The sequence below is a fragment of the Alligator mississippiensis genome, chromosome 3, assembly GCF_030867095.1.
Source record: "Alligator mississippiensis isolate rAllMis1 chromosome 3, rAllMis1, whole genome shotgun sequence".
Classification (NCBI taxonomy): Eukaryota; Metazoa; Chordata; order Crocodylia; family Alligatoridae; genus Alligator; species Alligator mississippiensis.
The window spans coordinates 152080010-152096576 of record NC_081826.1 but is presented as its reverse complement, the minus strand read 5'-3'; the positions used below and the strand labels follow the sequence as shown (position 1 = coordinate 152096576).

The 16567-nt window shown below is 50.7% G+C and overlaps 1 protein-coding gene across 2 annotated transcripts in view; it reads right to left on the bottom strand.

Moving 5' to 3' along the window:
- Nucleotides 1-6574, bottom strand: part of SLC49A3 (solute carrier family 49 member 3) — a 53387-nt gene extending 46813 nt beyond the window's left edge. The window contains exon 1 of one of the 2 annotated variants that reach the window (XM_006263066.4): nucleotides 6270-6574. In XM_006263066.4, the coding sequence (XP_006263128.3) occupies nucleotides 6270-6416 (147 nt within the window). In that variant the 5' untranslated portion in view covers nucleotides 6417-6574. The remainder of the gene's footprint in view (nucleotides 1-6269) is intronic. The other variant, XM_059724537.1, reaches the window with a different exon arrangement.
- Between the last annotated feature and the right edge of the window lie 9993 nt (nucleotides 6575-16567).

The following is a 16567-nucleotide window of genomic DNA, read 5'->3' as shown; positions in this document are numbered from 1 at the left end:
TCCAACTGTATGTCTTAAACACTTATGGCCAGATTGCCCCATTCATGCTGAGGCCACTGGCTTTACAATGCATGGCACATTTCAGCATCTTTAAGCAGCAAGTGCCATTGACACAGAGGGTGTGTCTACACAAAATGCTTTACTGCACTGTAGATTAGTCTACTACCTGTAAATACAGGTAGTAGATACTGCACAGTAGGCACATTTACACATGCATTAATGCACTGTTGTTATTGCACATTAAGTTTAGTGCCTGTAATAACAGGTACTAATTCAATGTGCAGTAACTGCCACTACTGCGCAGTAGCACTATTGCATGGCTTTTTAATTATACTAATGTGCAATAGACTAATTCTACTGAGCATTAGCATGACTTTTGTCATGACACACTAGTGCAAAGTAGAATTAGTCTACTACATGTTTAGCTTTTTGTGTAGATGCGTCTAGTAACATTTGTGTAGACACTGACCAGGAGCAAATTTGGGAGCTGGGAGCCAATCAGTGCCAGAACTGGGGAGTTCTCTGCCCCATGTCCTAGCTCCCAGTGTGGAGCTGGCACCTCTGTAGGGTGAGCAGGGGCTAGGAACCCAGCCCCTGCCTGTCCCCTGGAGCAGCTCAGTGTGGCATGGAGCTAGCTGTTCCAGGGAGCGGGCAGGGACTGGGAATCTAGCCTTCACCTGTCCCCTGGAGCAGCTCCATACAGCGTGGACCTGATCCAGGGGACAGACAAGGGCTAGATTCCCAGACCCAACCTGCTCCCTGAAGTAGTTGGCTCTGTGCCAAGTAGGGCAGCTGCTAGGGAGCCCCATGCCACCCCCCACCCCCACCCCCGACCTGGTACGAGGCTCACCAGTAGGGGATACCTGGGACAGCTCCCACCAACCCCTGCCAGACAGGGAAGCCCCGTCTGGCAGGAGGATTGCTGGCAGCTGTGTGTCCCAATGGGCACAGAGCCAGGAGAGCTCTGCCCACTGCAAGGACAGCTTTCTCCTGGCTCTGTGCATATCAGATCCCCTTCTAATGTGCATGGGGCCAGGAGACAGCTGCCGCTGCAGCCGTCAAAGCTTTCCTGGCTCTGTGCCCAGTGGAACTGGCCCCATACCTTTGCCAGCCCAAGGGGGGGGGGGAAGAGGAGGGGGAGAGGGCAAGCCTGGCTGCTGCAGGGTGACAGAGCAGGGCAGGAGCATCCCAGTACAGAGCTGTTCCCATTCGGAGAAAATCTGATCCCAAGAGAGAGCACATGTAGATGTGCTCCTGGGAAGGCTTATTGTGCTGTATTTTCCTGCACAGTAAGCCTACTGCAAATTAATAGCACATGTAGATATGCCCACCATAATGCAATTTGCACCATCCCAGTCCAGTTTGATCTTATGATGTCTGCTCCTAACTACTTAGCTTTTAAGCTTAACTCCTGGAATGGCATACACAGTTATTGCATGTTGCATCTTCCTGGTCAGAAAGGAAATGTGAACAAAATGAAAAGGAAGGCAAAAGAATGCAAATTCAGGATGAAAGGATGTAATTTAACCAAGTGCAAGTAACAGGCAATTTTGGGTCTCCTAACATGCTCAGTTATTACAACCAAGTTAGTTGCTCTACAGGGAAGAATCTACATTTTAAATATTAATTTAGTTTTATGAAATAAGGTGCCATCTATTTTCAAATCACTGTGGACAGGAGTGTTTGATTGCAAAAGGTTTTTTTTATTTTGTTGAGGAAGGTGAATTAAGTCTAGCATCCAGAGTGTGGCTACCCAACAGAGGTGTGGGAAAACTGCAGACTTCCCTAGCTGCTAATAAGTGCTGTTGCTAGAACACTTTATTTCACCTAATACAGTTCATTCAAGGAATTGGTGTAAGTCATATTGACAGGAGTCTAAGTACATTCCAGTACTGTATAAGCATAATCTTTGCTGGTGGTATAGCTGTGCTGGCATATCTTTCCTAGTGTGGACTTGACATTTGCGGTATTTTCCATTGCAAATAATCATGAATTAAGCGCCCAGACTATTCTGCACACCCCTGCAAATAATGGCAACATTTCCCAATCAGGGGGAAGTAACAGCAAAAAGAAAATAAAGAGGCAGCATAATGACATGAACTGTAATCAGTCTTTCGTTTTGTCAAAAGCTGTCTGCTTTTGAAAGATGAGGCTGAAGTTGGTTCCTTATTCCCAGTTCCTTATTGCTGGTTCCCAGTTTCTTTTTCAAAGCTAATCTATACCTGAAAAAGCTTCTTATTAATGAATTACACATTCTAAAAGAGAGAGAATTTCATTAGCTATGCATAATTATTTATTATTATGTAAATTAATATCCTGCATCAAGTACAGAACTCTAAATGAAGATCAGATTAGGATGGGATGGGGCAAAATACTTCTTTGGACACCCCAAGCTACCTGTCGATTCCAGACAGGAGTCACTCCCCGGATGTTTTCAACAAACTCTTCAGGCTAAAAGTGCTTCTGAATACAGTGTTCTATAGTGGGTCTACATGATACTATAGCACTATAGTAAAAACAGCTGAAAAAAAATCCCAGAGCCTATCACTGACACAGGGCAGAACCTAAGAAATCTGTGGTTCCATGGCAACCTGAAGAGAACAAGGATAAAACCCTGGCAGGGCAGAGGAGTGATGTATATCCAGTGGTGTGGTGGAGTGACAGAGACCACCGGTGATGGGGAGGAGCAGCAGAGACCCCCCAGCAGAGCAAAAGAGACCCCCAGCAGAGTGCTGGAGACCCCCCCAGTGGTGTATAGTGGTGTATAGTGGTGGAGACCCCCTGGTACCATGGAGAGGCCCCCCAGAAATGTGGAGGACTGCCAGAGACCCCCAGAGGCATGGAGCAGCAGAGACCCCCACTGGAGCAACAGAGACCCCCCAGGAGAGTGACGGACACCCCCTGGCACCATGGAGGAGCAGCAGAGACCCCCCAGAAGCATGGAGGAGTGGCAGAGACCTTCAGCAGAGCAACGGAGATCCCTGGAGGTAGCATTCACAGCAGCACTGCCTAGCATCAAACCCTAGCAATGCTCTCCAGCATCCAGTCATAGTAAGTCATGTGTGGCCCTCACTTGCCAGCTTTTGCTACTTGGGTTCTCATTGGTGGTAGAAGCCCAGGACAAGGGCCGCAACTCTTGCAAAGAGGAGGATACAAACCAATGGCATAAAGCTACAGCAAAGTAAATTTAGATTGGATATCTAGAAAAAATTCACTGTGAGAATAATGAGGCAGTGGATAGATGCCCAGGGAAGTTGTGGATTCTCCATCGCTGGAGGTGTCAACAAGAGGTTGGACAGCTATGTCAGGGCTGATTTAGGTCTGTGTGTGTGAGGGTATTTTTAAGCCTTCTTCAGAGGCACTGAGTGCTGCTACAGCTAAGGCTGGGGACTTGAACTGGGGTAGGCCAATTCTCTTGCTAGGAGCAAAGCCAGAAGGTCCTGGCTGGAGGGTCTAGCCCTTTACTCAGGGTCAGACCAATCATCATATTTCAGGTCAGGAAGGACTTTTACCCCATGGTCAGATTGGCATATCGACTGTGGGGGTTTCTGCCTTCCTCTATAGCAGGGGTGTGGCCTCTATCCAGGAATCTCTGGAGCATATATTGATAACATTTCATAAAAGCAGGACAGTGGCTGCCATAGTTCCCTGCTTTACTTGTGGCAGGTTTGGCTGTTAGGTCTATGCTGTATGGATAGATGGGACGGTTTGGATAGGGGTGATCCTGCCTCAGGCCGGGGGTTGGACTAGGTGACCTCTGGGGGTCCCTACCAGCCCTACTTCTCTATGATTCTATAAGTCAATGAGCCCCTGGCAGCGGGGAGCAACAGAGCCTCCCTACCCAAAATGTGCTACTAAACCAGTGCAGGTGGTGGAGTCCCTGGATGGCAGCTCTGGGTGAGACTCCCTTTTCAAGTGACTGGGCTAAGAGGTAGCTCCCTGGGTTGGTTTGCTACAGTTAAAGATTAATAGTTAAGATTTTAGTTAGGGAGTACCATTGTTCCCCTTTTCCCTCATAATAAACTTGTTTTAATTTAACATTTGCTAGTGAGTGGGCAGGTTTCTTTAAATTACAACATCCAATTCAAAGTTACTTTACCAAGTTTCTGGGTGGTGATTGGAGGTAAATGAGAAAAGCTGGTGAAAAAACCCTAGGGGCATCTATACACATACTTCCGGGTGGCAGTGAGGGGTGCTTTAATTAGAATGGCTCTGAGAGCTGCTCTAATTAAAGCACCAGTAGTGTCATGTGTATTCAGCATCCCATGCTTCAACAAGGCGGCAGGGGCACTTTAACTAAAGCTTATTCTACAAGCTTTAGTTAAAGCGCCCCCACCACTGTTTTGAAATCCAGAGACAGTGAATACACCTGGTGTGAAGGCTGCTGAGGTATGTTAATTAGCACACTCCAGCAGAATGGCAGCACGTGCTAAACACCATGCATAGAAGCAGAGGTCCGTCATGTGTATATGTGCTACATTTGCATGCAGCCATTCTTCCTGCTGTCCAGTGCCTGATGGAATAGCAACACAGAGGTCTTAAAGTTGGGTGTCACCTGGCAGGCTCACACTCAAAAACTGAGCATTAGGTTGAGCAGGAACATACCCCAATGTTGTCAGGAAGCTCCCTTGGTAGTGGTGATGTGTTTTGGGATGATTCTAAAACGGTTTTGCCCCATGATCCCAGCAGAAGGGCAGCTCCTTATTGGTAGCAATGTAAATAGCACACAGGGGTAGAGATTAAATTGGAGCCTGGCATGGCCAAAACACGCTTTAGGCCAGGCAAGATTCTGGTCAAAGATGTCCAGGAGAGTCCCCCAGTGCCACAGAGGCATGGTATGGGGTGGTCCAAACAGGATTTCCACTCATAATCCCAGCCCAAAAGCCAATTCCTTATTCGGGCCTATACACTTACTAAAGTAGCTGTGTAGCTGCCAGCTTGCAGCCTGACAATGCCAAACCGTGCTTTGGGCCAGGCAATACTCTGGTCAGGAGAGTCCCCTAGTGCTACAGAGGCATGTTGTGGGTGACCCAAGAAGGATTTCCTGTCATAATCCCAGCTCAAAAGCCAGTTCTATACTGAGCCCATGTACTTAATGCAGTGGTGGGGGGGTTGCTGTCAGCTGGCAGCCTGTCAGGGCCAAATTGCACTTTGGGACAGGCAAGACTCCGGTCAAACATGTCCAGAAGAGTCCCCTGGTGGAAAAGAGGTATGCTGTGGGGTGGCCCAAGAAGGATTTCCAGCCATAATCCCAGCCCAAAAGCCAATTCCTTATTCCATCCATTATACTTAGTGCAGTGGGCATGGGGGAGAGCTGTCAGTTGGCAGCCTGGCAGGACCAAACCATGTTTTTGGCCAGGCAGGACTGTGGTCAGTGGTCTTTGGGACAGTCCCCCGGTGGCATTGAGAGGAAGTTTGGGGTGGCCCAAGAAGCATTTTGCCCCATAATCCCACCCTCATCTGACCACCACCTATAAATTTATCAGGGGTGCTCACTAGGATCTGGGGGAACGTCTGCTCACCAGAGCGCCCCAAGGGATGACAAGGTCGAACTGTCACAAACTCCTCCATGACCATTTCGGGCTGGACATAAGGAAGAACTTCTTTACTGTCCGAGCCCCCAAGGTTTGGAATAGCCTGCCATTGGAGGTGGTACAAGCACCCACTTCGAACACCTTAAAGAGACATTGGGACATCTATCTTGGTGGGATCCTATGACCCCTGATGACTTCCTGCCCCTTGGGCAGGAGGCTGGACTCGACCCTCAGAGGTCCCTTCCAGCCCAAATGTCTGTGAAATCTATGAAATTTACGGCTCTGCACTTGATGCGGGATATTATCATACACATTCATTAACAAATCTGCACAGCGAATGATACTCTCTCTCTTCTGGATGCATCATTCACTACTAACGAGCTTTTATTGGGAAAGGGAGCTTTGAAAAAGGGACCGGAAATAAGGACTAAAGCCCCGGGAATATGGAACCAACTGGAGCCCCGTCCCTCAAAAGCAGCTGAACCCCACTCGCTGCCTGATCGCGTGCACACACACACACACACACGCGCGCGGAAACCCCTCGCTGCCTGAGCGCGTGTACACACACGCACACACGGAAACGCCGCAAGAAACCCCGCGCGGCCGGCTCCCCTAGGCTGCTGCTGAGATCAGACCTCCGTGGTCGTTGTGTTTTGTTATCCTTCATTTAATTGGTATCCGAGGCCAACTGAGCTCAAGCTCATCCCAAGTCGGAGAGCCCAGACCCGCACTCACCGTGGCGTTGGAGCAATTGAGCAGGCAGACGACGACCAGGAGGAACCACCGCCGCTTGTACGTCCTGAAGTGCCTCAGTTTCTCCAGGCCCGGAGACGCCGGCTGGGGCAGCAGCGCCTCCGACTCTCCCGCCGCTTCCTCGGCCATGCTCCCTCGGCGCCGCCCAGCCGGGCGGACTCATGGCAGCAGGGACTCCGGGGAAACCTGCCCGCCCGGCCCGGCCCGGCCCGGCCCGGCCCGGCGAGGCGGGAGCCTGGCTGCGCTCATAAAAGAGTTTCTCTTTGCGATCCGCCCGCCTCTCGCTCCCCGCGCGCAGCCGGGTCCTAGCGCTGCCGCGCCGCCTCCCGCGCCCCGTCCTCCCCGCCCGGCAGCCTGGTCCCGATGCTCAGGGGCCCTCAGCACTCAGCTCCGCTCTGGACTCGGAGCAGGGAGGCCGGACGCTGGCTGCTGCCCATTTCCCCCTGAGGTCGAGGCACAGAAAGTAACGGAGAGCAGGCGGCCTCTCTCCCCTGGAGGCCCGTGTTTCCTGTCATGGTCCCCCCACACCATCTCTGCCGCCCGGCAGTGCGGAGACGCGTGCTTCACGGCCGGGACACGTCCAGTTTTGGGGTCCTCCAATCTCCGTCTGGGCAGGTTTTCTTGAAATAGGGACAAATGTCCGGGAGCTTGGTATTTTCTGGCTTGCAGGTGTACCAGAGATCTGGCGGTTTCGCCTGCTGTGGGGGAAATGTGGATATTTCCTCTTTAAAGGAGCAAAACCACGGGTTTCCCCTTGCAGACTGGCAGCCTTCCCGCTTGCAAGGAGCTGCCTGGGGTGATTAGAGGCAGGGGGTGCCACGTGTGTTTGCACACATGCATGTGGCTGGCATACAGCCCAGGCAGGGTGGTGGGAGCAGCCGCCACAGCTGGATGCAGGTAAGTCTATGGGGGGAGGGGGTGGCGGGCCAGGGCTTGGGGACTGTTGGGGGGTGGGGAGGAGTGCATGTTTATGTGTGGTGTGTTCAGGGGATGGGTGTGAGAGGGAGAGGGGGTGTCTGCCAACTTGGGGGGTGGTGTCTGGGCACTAGAGCTGCAGCAGGACACTGGGGCAGGGGGGAAGCACCTGCACTGGGGGCTGGTGCCCGTGGTCACAGGGGTGGGGTGCCTCGGAGACACTGCAGGGAGGGGGGGGTGTAGCCAGGCCACCAGAGGGGTGTGGGAGCCCCAGCCTAGGGCAGGAGGTGCCACAGGCCTAGCCTTCTCCCTCCAACCTGCACCAGGACCAGACTCGCTCTGCCTCCACTCACACAAGCCGGAGCCACCACAGGTGCTGCACCCTGGCCCAGTCAGGATGGGAGCAGCTGGGGATCAACTCTGGCAGGGCTGGGGGGAGCAGGGGACTGTGGGTTGGGAGGGAGGGGCACCAGCCGGGCTGTTGTGGCTATGGCTTGGGAGTGAGGGGCACCAGGGGGTGGGGGTCAGGAGTGTGGGGCATGGGCAGTGCCAGGGGGCTGCAGGTCAGAAGTGAGGGGCACCCCCTGACAGGTGTCTTCCTTTTTGGAACTGGAAATATGGTAACCCTACCATGGGTGGACATAGGATTTTGAAAAGGGGGTCCAGTGAGGTCCAAGGCTGGTAGTAGAACTCCACTGACTACAGCGGTGTTGTCTCAGACTACTGAAGAACTTCCTATGCCTTTCACTAGCCCACGCTCTGCAGGTTTGGAATGCTAGAGAGTAGCTTTCTCCCATTGTTCTGTGCTCCCAAAATGTGCTTCAACTGCCTTTTCCTCTGGGATAGTCGCTGTCAAGATCTCAGTCTATGCTGAAGTAACCTACCTTCTGAAAGCAGACCCAGCTTTCTAGTCATCCATCTGGTTTTGGAGGAAAGACCTCTGTTTTTTTAAGTGGGAGACAACCCCATTCCTTGATCAAACATTAAGAAGGTGAGGGAGATATCCCTAAAAGGTCCACAACTTTAGCTTCTAAAGTTTTTAACATTCTCTATTCACCTCTAGAGCATGAGACAATTAAAGTGCACTCTTACAAACAAATATATTGGTCACTTTGAAAGCTATTGTATGAAAATGATAGAGGTGCACCAATATATCGGTCACATATCGGATCGGCACCAATAAAAGGAAAATTAACATTATCGTCCATCGGCTTTTTTTGGCCAGTATAGCCGATAATATCACCGGTAAATGCCATGTGTGTGCACACAGGCCATCCTCAACAGGACTGAACTTCAAATGAGGAAGTTATTTCGCCCACCAGCTAATTGGATCTGGCTTATGGGTGGGTGACCACTAGGGCTGTGCAAAATGGCACCGTTCCATTTTGCCTTGAGTTTTGTCAGTTCGAGGGAACAGTGTTTTGTCTCGAATTTCATTTCGAGTCGAAACAGCTGTTCCATTCCATTCCGTCAAAACAGAAAAGCTGTTTTGACACTGTTTCGAGTTTTGCTGGGGATGGGAAGTCAGTCCAGCTGGGCTGACTTCCCATCCCCAGTGCTACATCGAGCCAGGGGCGGAGGCAGCCCAGCTGGGCTGCTTCCTGGTACCCTGTGCTAGATTGCGCCTCCTGACATTTCTACTTTCAAAACGTTTTGACCAGCCCTATTTTGTTTCAAGGCGATTTTGATGGCCTTTGTTTCTGTCCCGGGGGAAAATGGGGGAGAGAACCCCAAACAATAAACGGGGAACCCCTGGGGCAGGGAGCACCCGACAGAAAAGGAAAAGACAGAAATAACTCAAAGGGATCGCTTACCAGCAGCAGGTCCCGTGACGCAGCTGAAGGGAGCGAGGAAATCCGCACGGATCATAAGCTGTGCTTTTATCCAGCTGAAACCGTCTGGTGATGTCACAGGCAATCACCGACCAGCAGGGATAAGAGGAACCGCTGGGGAAGACGGTGGGGAGAGCGGAGCAGGGACAAGAAGGTCTCTGCAACCGGGTGCTGCCCAGAATGTCTAGAGAGTGAGGGAGTCAGCAGGGGCTCTCTGCTACAGCGAGAGACAGAGCACTGGAAAAACAGAAGAGGAATCAGAAGAGGATCCATGCGCCGACAGAGGCAGGGTTGGTGGAGGGACAACAGAGCCTGAGAAAGCCCTCCTCGCTGATGGAGAAGGGAGTGCTGGAGGAACGCAGGAGGCAAGGGAGGTTTCCCCATTGGTGAGAGACAGAACGGGGCAGCAAGACAAACTGAGGTACAGCCCAGCCAGAGGCTATATATATAGGGCAGAGGGAGAGCCGTAACACCCCAGGGCAAAGAGCTACGGTCAGCACTGTCCCCAACAGGCCAAACCCCAGCAGGGTCAGGGGGCTTGAAGGATTAACATGCCCTAACACAAGAGTAAGGGAAAAGGACCAGTCAGGTCCTTGCAGGCTAGGTTTTTGTTAGTCTTTCTTTTTTCCATTGTCCCCCTTTTGGAGGGGTTGAGAGAGAGTGAGGCTATACGTATAGTAGGACATTGTATCGTATTTTCCTTTGAGCCTCCAGCTTTGGTGGGAGCATAGTGTGAATTTTGGAGTTCCGGGTAGGGACTGTCCAAGCCCGGAGGGAGCGAGTTTTCCATAGCCCTACTTCTGTTTAAGTTAGTCACGTTGGGAGGCAGGTCCTAGAGTGTGGTGGGGGACACGTTGTGCCAGCGGGTCCCAGGGAGGACAAACATTTTTGGGGGTATGGGCAAAAAGACTGGACAACCCGCTGGAGGTTGGTGTGAGGTTGGGGTGTATGGGGAGGTGGAGCCCCATGGACTACTGCCAGGCGGTCGCCGCACTGCAGCCGAACCCTGGGTGACTGGCCCCCCCACTGGTGCAACACTCAAAGTCATGGCAGGCGAGATTGGGGGAAGCCACTTGGGGTATAGACGTCAGATCACAGCCCTACAGGAGACTGCAGGATGCCCTCTACCAGCCGCCTGGATCAAGGCCGCATGAGACCGGATGTTCGAGGCCCGGCGAGCACAGTTTCATTCTGATTTTGTTGTTTCGACCTCAAAATTGGTCAAAACAGTGTTGGAACGAAACGGCCAGTGAAATTTCACACAGCCCTAACGACCACCAATTAATTGTACTCTACATGTTGCTGAGCCCTGCTTGTTCCCACCTGGGGCAGCATGCAATACACTCCCACCATTGTCCACCAGAGGGCCCCAGCCCTGGCCAGTGTGTACAGCTTCCTGGAAAAATTGTTGCTTCTGCCGCTGCAGCTGCCTGGAGAAGTTCTCATTCCCCCCACCTCCAGTGTCTCTTCCTCCTGTCCCTGCTGTAGTGCTTTAGCCAGAAGGCAGGGAGGGGAAGCAACAGTGGGTGGGGAGAAGCTGCAGCTTGGTGGCTTCTGCCCCAACATGCAGGGCTGCAGTTCCAGGCCACCTTCCACCCACTCCACCCACCCAAGTGATCAACAGCCACTTTGGGTGGAAGGTGGCCCCACCAGGAAGCTGTGTAGGCTGGCTGGGACCGGGGCTGGGGAGGGTGCAGTGGAGCACAGGGCAGGTGCAGATGGGATTGCAGGAAAGTTATAGATGGGAGCGTGGGGTGGGTGCAGGCAAGAGCATGGGGTAGGCTGCCCCAGGTGGGACTGGATGGGGCTTGGCCCCGTGCAGAGTGCCAGGGAGCAGCCATGGCCTGGAGGGTAGGAAGGCAAGACTGCACTTGCACCCTGCGCATGCCCCCTGCCCTTCCTTCCCCCACCCCCACTAGCTCCCAGGACCTAGCACTCGGGCAGCTCCCCACGTGCACACACCCAACCCATCCCATCCACACCCCAACCATGACACCCCACACCCCACCATGCCCACACCCACATCCCTCCAAACACCCCCCCATATCCACACCCTCACCCCCCACACCTGCTACCCCCCATACCCCTCCACATACACACCACCACACACACACACCCAGCTCCCAACCACACACTCCCCATACATACTCCCTTTATTTTGAACTATTATGAAAATGCCTCTGAATACACTACTCAAACACAGAAATCAGGACAAAAATATTTTTAAATAAAATGAAAATATAGTAGATGTGTGATTTTTAGTGTATGCTTTGTTTCTTATGTATCCTATATTAAAATGATTTCTTCTGAAAGATTTTATGTGTGTGGCCCTTGCCTCTATTGGTCTGAGACCATTCTTGGGGAGGTCCAATGCTCCTGAGACCCCAGTGATTCATTGAGGGCAGTGGGGCACGTTGTTAGAGGAGTCACAACCCCTCGCTACCTGATGGGCCATGCCAGTGCCTCGTGGCCTAGAGGGCAGAACTTCTGTGCCACCAGGGGCAGACCATGCACCATGAAGGTGGACCCTGTGGAGGGGCAGTGTTTCCCAGTCAAGGGGTGGATCTTCTGATGTCAGAGACCAAGTGACAGGTATAGAGGATTCTGGGAGCAACTTGGTAGAAAACGGGGCAAGGTTTGGTGTCAGGTGAGTGGACCTTATGTCATGGACCATGCAACAGAGCAGGACTTCCAGTTCCAAGATGTCCCCTCTCCTAAAAGGAGTACTTCTGGGGCAAGGGAGGAACTTCTGGTGGCAAAGGTCAGGGGTCAGGAGTGGGTCTTCCGGTCCCAAGATGGTGACCAGGGGGCAGGGCAGTTTGACAAGGGGTGTACCCTTGCAGCCCTCAGCAGCTCTACCAAAACTTGTTAAGCAGCCCTCCAGGCAAAATAATTGCCCACCTTTGAGTTAAAGAGTTAAGTAATTTATGGTGTAAAGTAAATTACAGGGATGATATTCTGATTATCTGTGAAATCAGGTATTACAAAACCAAAAAATTTAAGGTTAAATTTAAATGTAAAAGAAATGCAAGGTTTCTAAGAAACTGAAATTTAAAGTTATTGCATACAAACAACCTTAATTCTGCTCTGCTGGAAGCCATGAAGTGACTATGCCTCAATCTTCACCAAAAAGACCCCCAAACAAACAAACAAAATAATCCGACAGTCTGGGATTTCTCCCAACCACCATGAGTTTTCAAAGATAATGGCCAGTGGCTCTGCAATCACATCTGCCAACACCTTCAGCACCCTTGGGTGCATCGCATCTGGCCCCATGGACATGTACACATCCAGCTTTTCTAAATAGTCCCTAACCTGTTCCATATGCCACAGTTGGCTGCTCACCTCCACCCCAAATGTGCTACCAGGAGCAGTAGTCTGGTAGCTGACCTGGTCTGTGAAGACTGAGGTAAAAAAGGACCGAGTACTTCAGCCCTTTCTGCATCATAATCTGTCACTAGGTTGCCTCCCCCATTCAGTTAGGGGGGGACACTTTCCCTGACCTTCCTCTTGTTGCTGACATACTTGTAGAAACCCTTCTTACCCTTCCTGTCCCTTGCTAGTTGCAACTTCAATTATGCTTTGACCTTCCTGATTTAATCCTTGCATGCCCAAGCAATACCCTTATACTCCTCCCTAGTCATTTGTCTAAGTTTCCAATTTCTGTGAGCTTCCTTTTTGTGTTTTTGCTTTTTGAAGAGTTTCCCTGCTAACTGATCTTCTGCCATACTTACTAGTCTTCCTATGCACTGGACTGGTTCATTCCTGCACCCTTAGTAAGGTTTCTTTTAAGTCCAACCAGCTTTCCTAAACTACCTTCCCCTTCAGACTGGCCTCCCAGGAGAACCTGCCCATCAGTTCCCTGACTGAGTCAAAGTCTGTTGTTTCAAAGTCTAGGCTTATTACTCTACTGCTCTCCTTCCTTCTTTTCCTCAGGATCCTGAACTCAATCATCAGTGTGGTCACTGCTGCCCAAGTTGCAATCCACTTCTACATTCCCCACAAATTCTTCTGTTTGTGTGCAGTAGGTCAAGAAGAGTACAGCTCCTGGTTGGCCTCTCCAACACTTGCACCAGGAAGTTGTCACCATCACTCTTCAAAAGCTTCCTGGATTGCCTGTGCATTGTTGTATTTTATTGTATTAATCAAACTGATATTCTTGCATGATCACTTCTCCTGAGAAACAGATCTTAAATAAAACAAGCTATTGTAACCAGGGCCATCCCTGGAGGGGTGGGGGGTGAATCGGGGCAACCGCCCCGGGCCCCGTGCTTTGGGGGGCCTGTGGAGCTGGGCAGAGCAGCTGTGGTGACTCCTGCCACCAGCTTCATGCCCGGCCACTCGGCAGCACCCCCGACTCCTGACGCTGAATCCGCTGCCAGTTTCCTCATAACTGGGTGCAGGGCCCTACACAGGCTGATTTGCCCTGGGCCCTGCACCCTGTATGGGTCGCCTCTGATTGTAACACTTGTGATAAAACTGCAGAAGTTGTCAATATAGAATGCTATCACAGGGCTCAGGCAGATGTTCTTGTAGTACTGCAAAGGCTGTAGCTGTCAGGGAATCTAGCAGGGGACCCAGCTTGGATTAATTGCCTAGGCAGTCACACCTACCTTGGGTGTCTGATTGACTAGACACCCAAGGTAGTTAACCAACTGACTTCCCGATAAGCTCACTTTCCTCATTTAGTCCCAGCGGTGGTAGCAGCTTCCAGGCTAGCCTATGTTCTGCCTGGAAGTCTGCCACGGGAAATCTTCCTGGATTGTTTCCTGGCTTTTGCTGGAGAGGCTGAGGAGGGATCCTGAACAGTTGCAGGAAGAGGCAACGGAGGAGAAAGTGACAGCAGCATCCTGGTAGTGTGGATGTGCATTCCTCTAGGTAGGGGTAGGAGACCCAGTGGCTTTGCAGATGGAAACTGATGTGATCCTGGCAGATGGGTGATGAGATATGGTGGCAGATGACCCTAGACCAATTGATGAATGGCAGATCATGAATCAATGTTGGCGGAAGACAACAGCAAACAGACCGTGAGGAATGGCTGCAGAACAGATAGTGGCAATTGGAGGAGGAAGTGAGCAACTTATAGCAAATGGAACACAATAGGTGGACAATGGGTTGTTTTGTTTGTTTGTCCGCCGCCATGCACCCCCCTCCCCCCCCACAGTTTACAGAGGATGGTGGGGTGTAGCAGACAATAGCATCTGGTATGAACAGTCCTGGGTGCAGCAGATGACCCAGTATGACTTTTGCTGTAACGTTGTATTTAGTGTCCTGAAAGTGTAGCCTAAGGACTTGAATAGTTTGATAATCCTTCACAATAACAGGATGTGGGAGCTGAGTTTTAGTAATACCAGGACATATGAACAATTTTCAGAAAGGTACCAAGAGGAACAAAAAACACTGGCACTAAAGTGAATAAAGTTTGTGGATCTGGAGAAGGTGAGAGAACAGGGGGTCATGATCAGCCTGTTCTCTGACCTAGCTCAGCTAAAAGATGTAGAAATTTTGAGTGAGTAGATTTTGTGGACAAAGTTCATGAAGCTTTTGGCATATGGACAGGATCATGAAGGACAAGGGTGTTACTAAAAAACAGACCCACTGTATACAGGAGAGGTCTGGCATTTGCCTCTGGTGGTCAACTAGGTGTACACCATGGATGGATATGTGAGTTAATTTAGGCAAGCCAAAGTGTGCAGCAGGTGCAGGAAGAAAAACTACTTCATGCTCCACTGCTCTCACACCATCTGTTTTAAGTGTGGCAAAGGGGGCATGTGGTAGGGGAGTGCCATAGTAAGAGGAAATATAATTTGTGTGGGGAAAAGGAGCATGTATTTCAGATGTGCCTAAGTCCTTTGTAAATAGAACAAAACACCCAAAGGCAACACAAAAAGAGGAACTGAAGAAAGAAACAGAGGAAGAAGAGAGAGAGATGGTGGAAGGGAATCCGCGGCCCCTGTGAGGAAGGGAGGGGGAGATGGCCTTGAGGTTAACATAAAAGATGTGACTTAAAGGACAGAAAAACTTAGAGGAAGAAGAAGCTAGGGAAGTATAGGTTGGATGAATGGACTATAAAGTGAACAGAACACTGGCTGGATTATTGGGCTTAAAGGGTAGTAATCAATGAATCAATATCTACATGGCAGCCTGTATCAAGTGGAGTGCCCCAGGGCTCGATCCTGGGGTTGTTTTTGTTCAATATCTTAATCAGTGACCTGGAATATGGGAGGGAGTGCACCTTCTACACGTTTATGGATGAGGAGAAAGAAAGATTGAAATGGGCAGGAAAGAGGAAGAAAAAGTGTGGGGGGGTGAGGGGGGTGAGACGGGAAGAAGCCCAAGATAAGCAGAGACAGGGACATGGAAGAGGGATCCAAGGAGGAGCCAGATTTCTCCCTGCTATCAGAGATGTCACTGGTTTCTACCCTTAAATGGGTGACAAAGAAGCAGAGCAGTAAAGCAGTGGAGGGATTTTTAGATTAACAAGGAATCAAGCATTGTGAGGAGGCAGTGGGAATCTGCTTAAAGGAGGAGAAGGATAGCTCAAATATCAGTAGCAGTGCATATGTATAAAAAGGGATGCTAGTGCAGTTTTAGTAATGGTTTTCAGTGGCACTCTTGCATGTAAGAAGCATATGTAGTCAGAAACAATGGGACTGGGTGGAACCCTTCCTGGCCTGAGTGAATGCAGATGTTGTGCTTCATAGATTTCATAGATTTCATAGACATTAGGGCTGGAAGGGACCTTGGAAGATCATTGAGTCCAGACCCCTGCCCAAGGGGCAGGAAGTCAGCTGGGGTCATAGGATCACAGCAAGAAAAACATCCAGGTTCCTCTTGAAGGCATTCAAAGTAGGTGCTTGAACCACCTCTGGCGGCAGGCTGTTCCAGACCTTGGGGGCTCGGACAGTGAAGAAATTCTTCCTTATGTCCAGCCTGAAACAGTCTTGCAGGAGTTTATAACCGTTCGACCTTGTAATCCCTTGGGGTGCTCTGGTGAACAAACGTTCCCCCAGGTCCTGGTGAACCTGGTGCTTGCAAGAGTTCAGGCTGCTGTATAACCTGGACCACAGCAGTTCTGAGAGGAGATAGAGGTTGGGACCCTTGTGGTGGTCAGGTACTCTCATGAATAGTGTAGCAGGGATGACAACTTTAATCAAAAGACCCCACGTGAGAATGGAGGAAGTGATTAGTGGAAGACTACATTATGAGGGTGGAGGAGGGAGGAGCAGAAATAGAAGTCTATGCTTCTTCAGAGAGAGACACCAGAGAGGTGCTAGCTCTTTAGGAAACTGGCAATTTGTGTGGTGAGTGGAAGGCCCTGGGTGGTAGTGGTATGGATTTTAGCTGTATAATTGTGACAGTGGGGTAAACAGACAGACAGAAGGAGAAGTGGGGAGCTTGGATAGCTCAGTAAGGTTGTTTCATAACATTTTAAAAGAAAAAGTTTTCAAAGATGTTGGGGGGGGGGGGGCGGGGAGAGAGAGAAAAAGTAATGACAAGACTGGACTCCAGAGCGCAGATATGCTTTCTCAT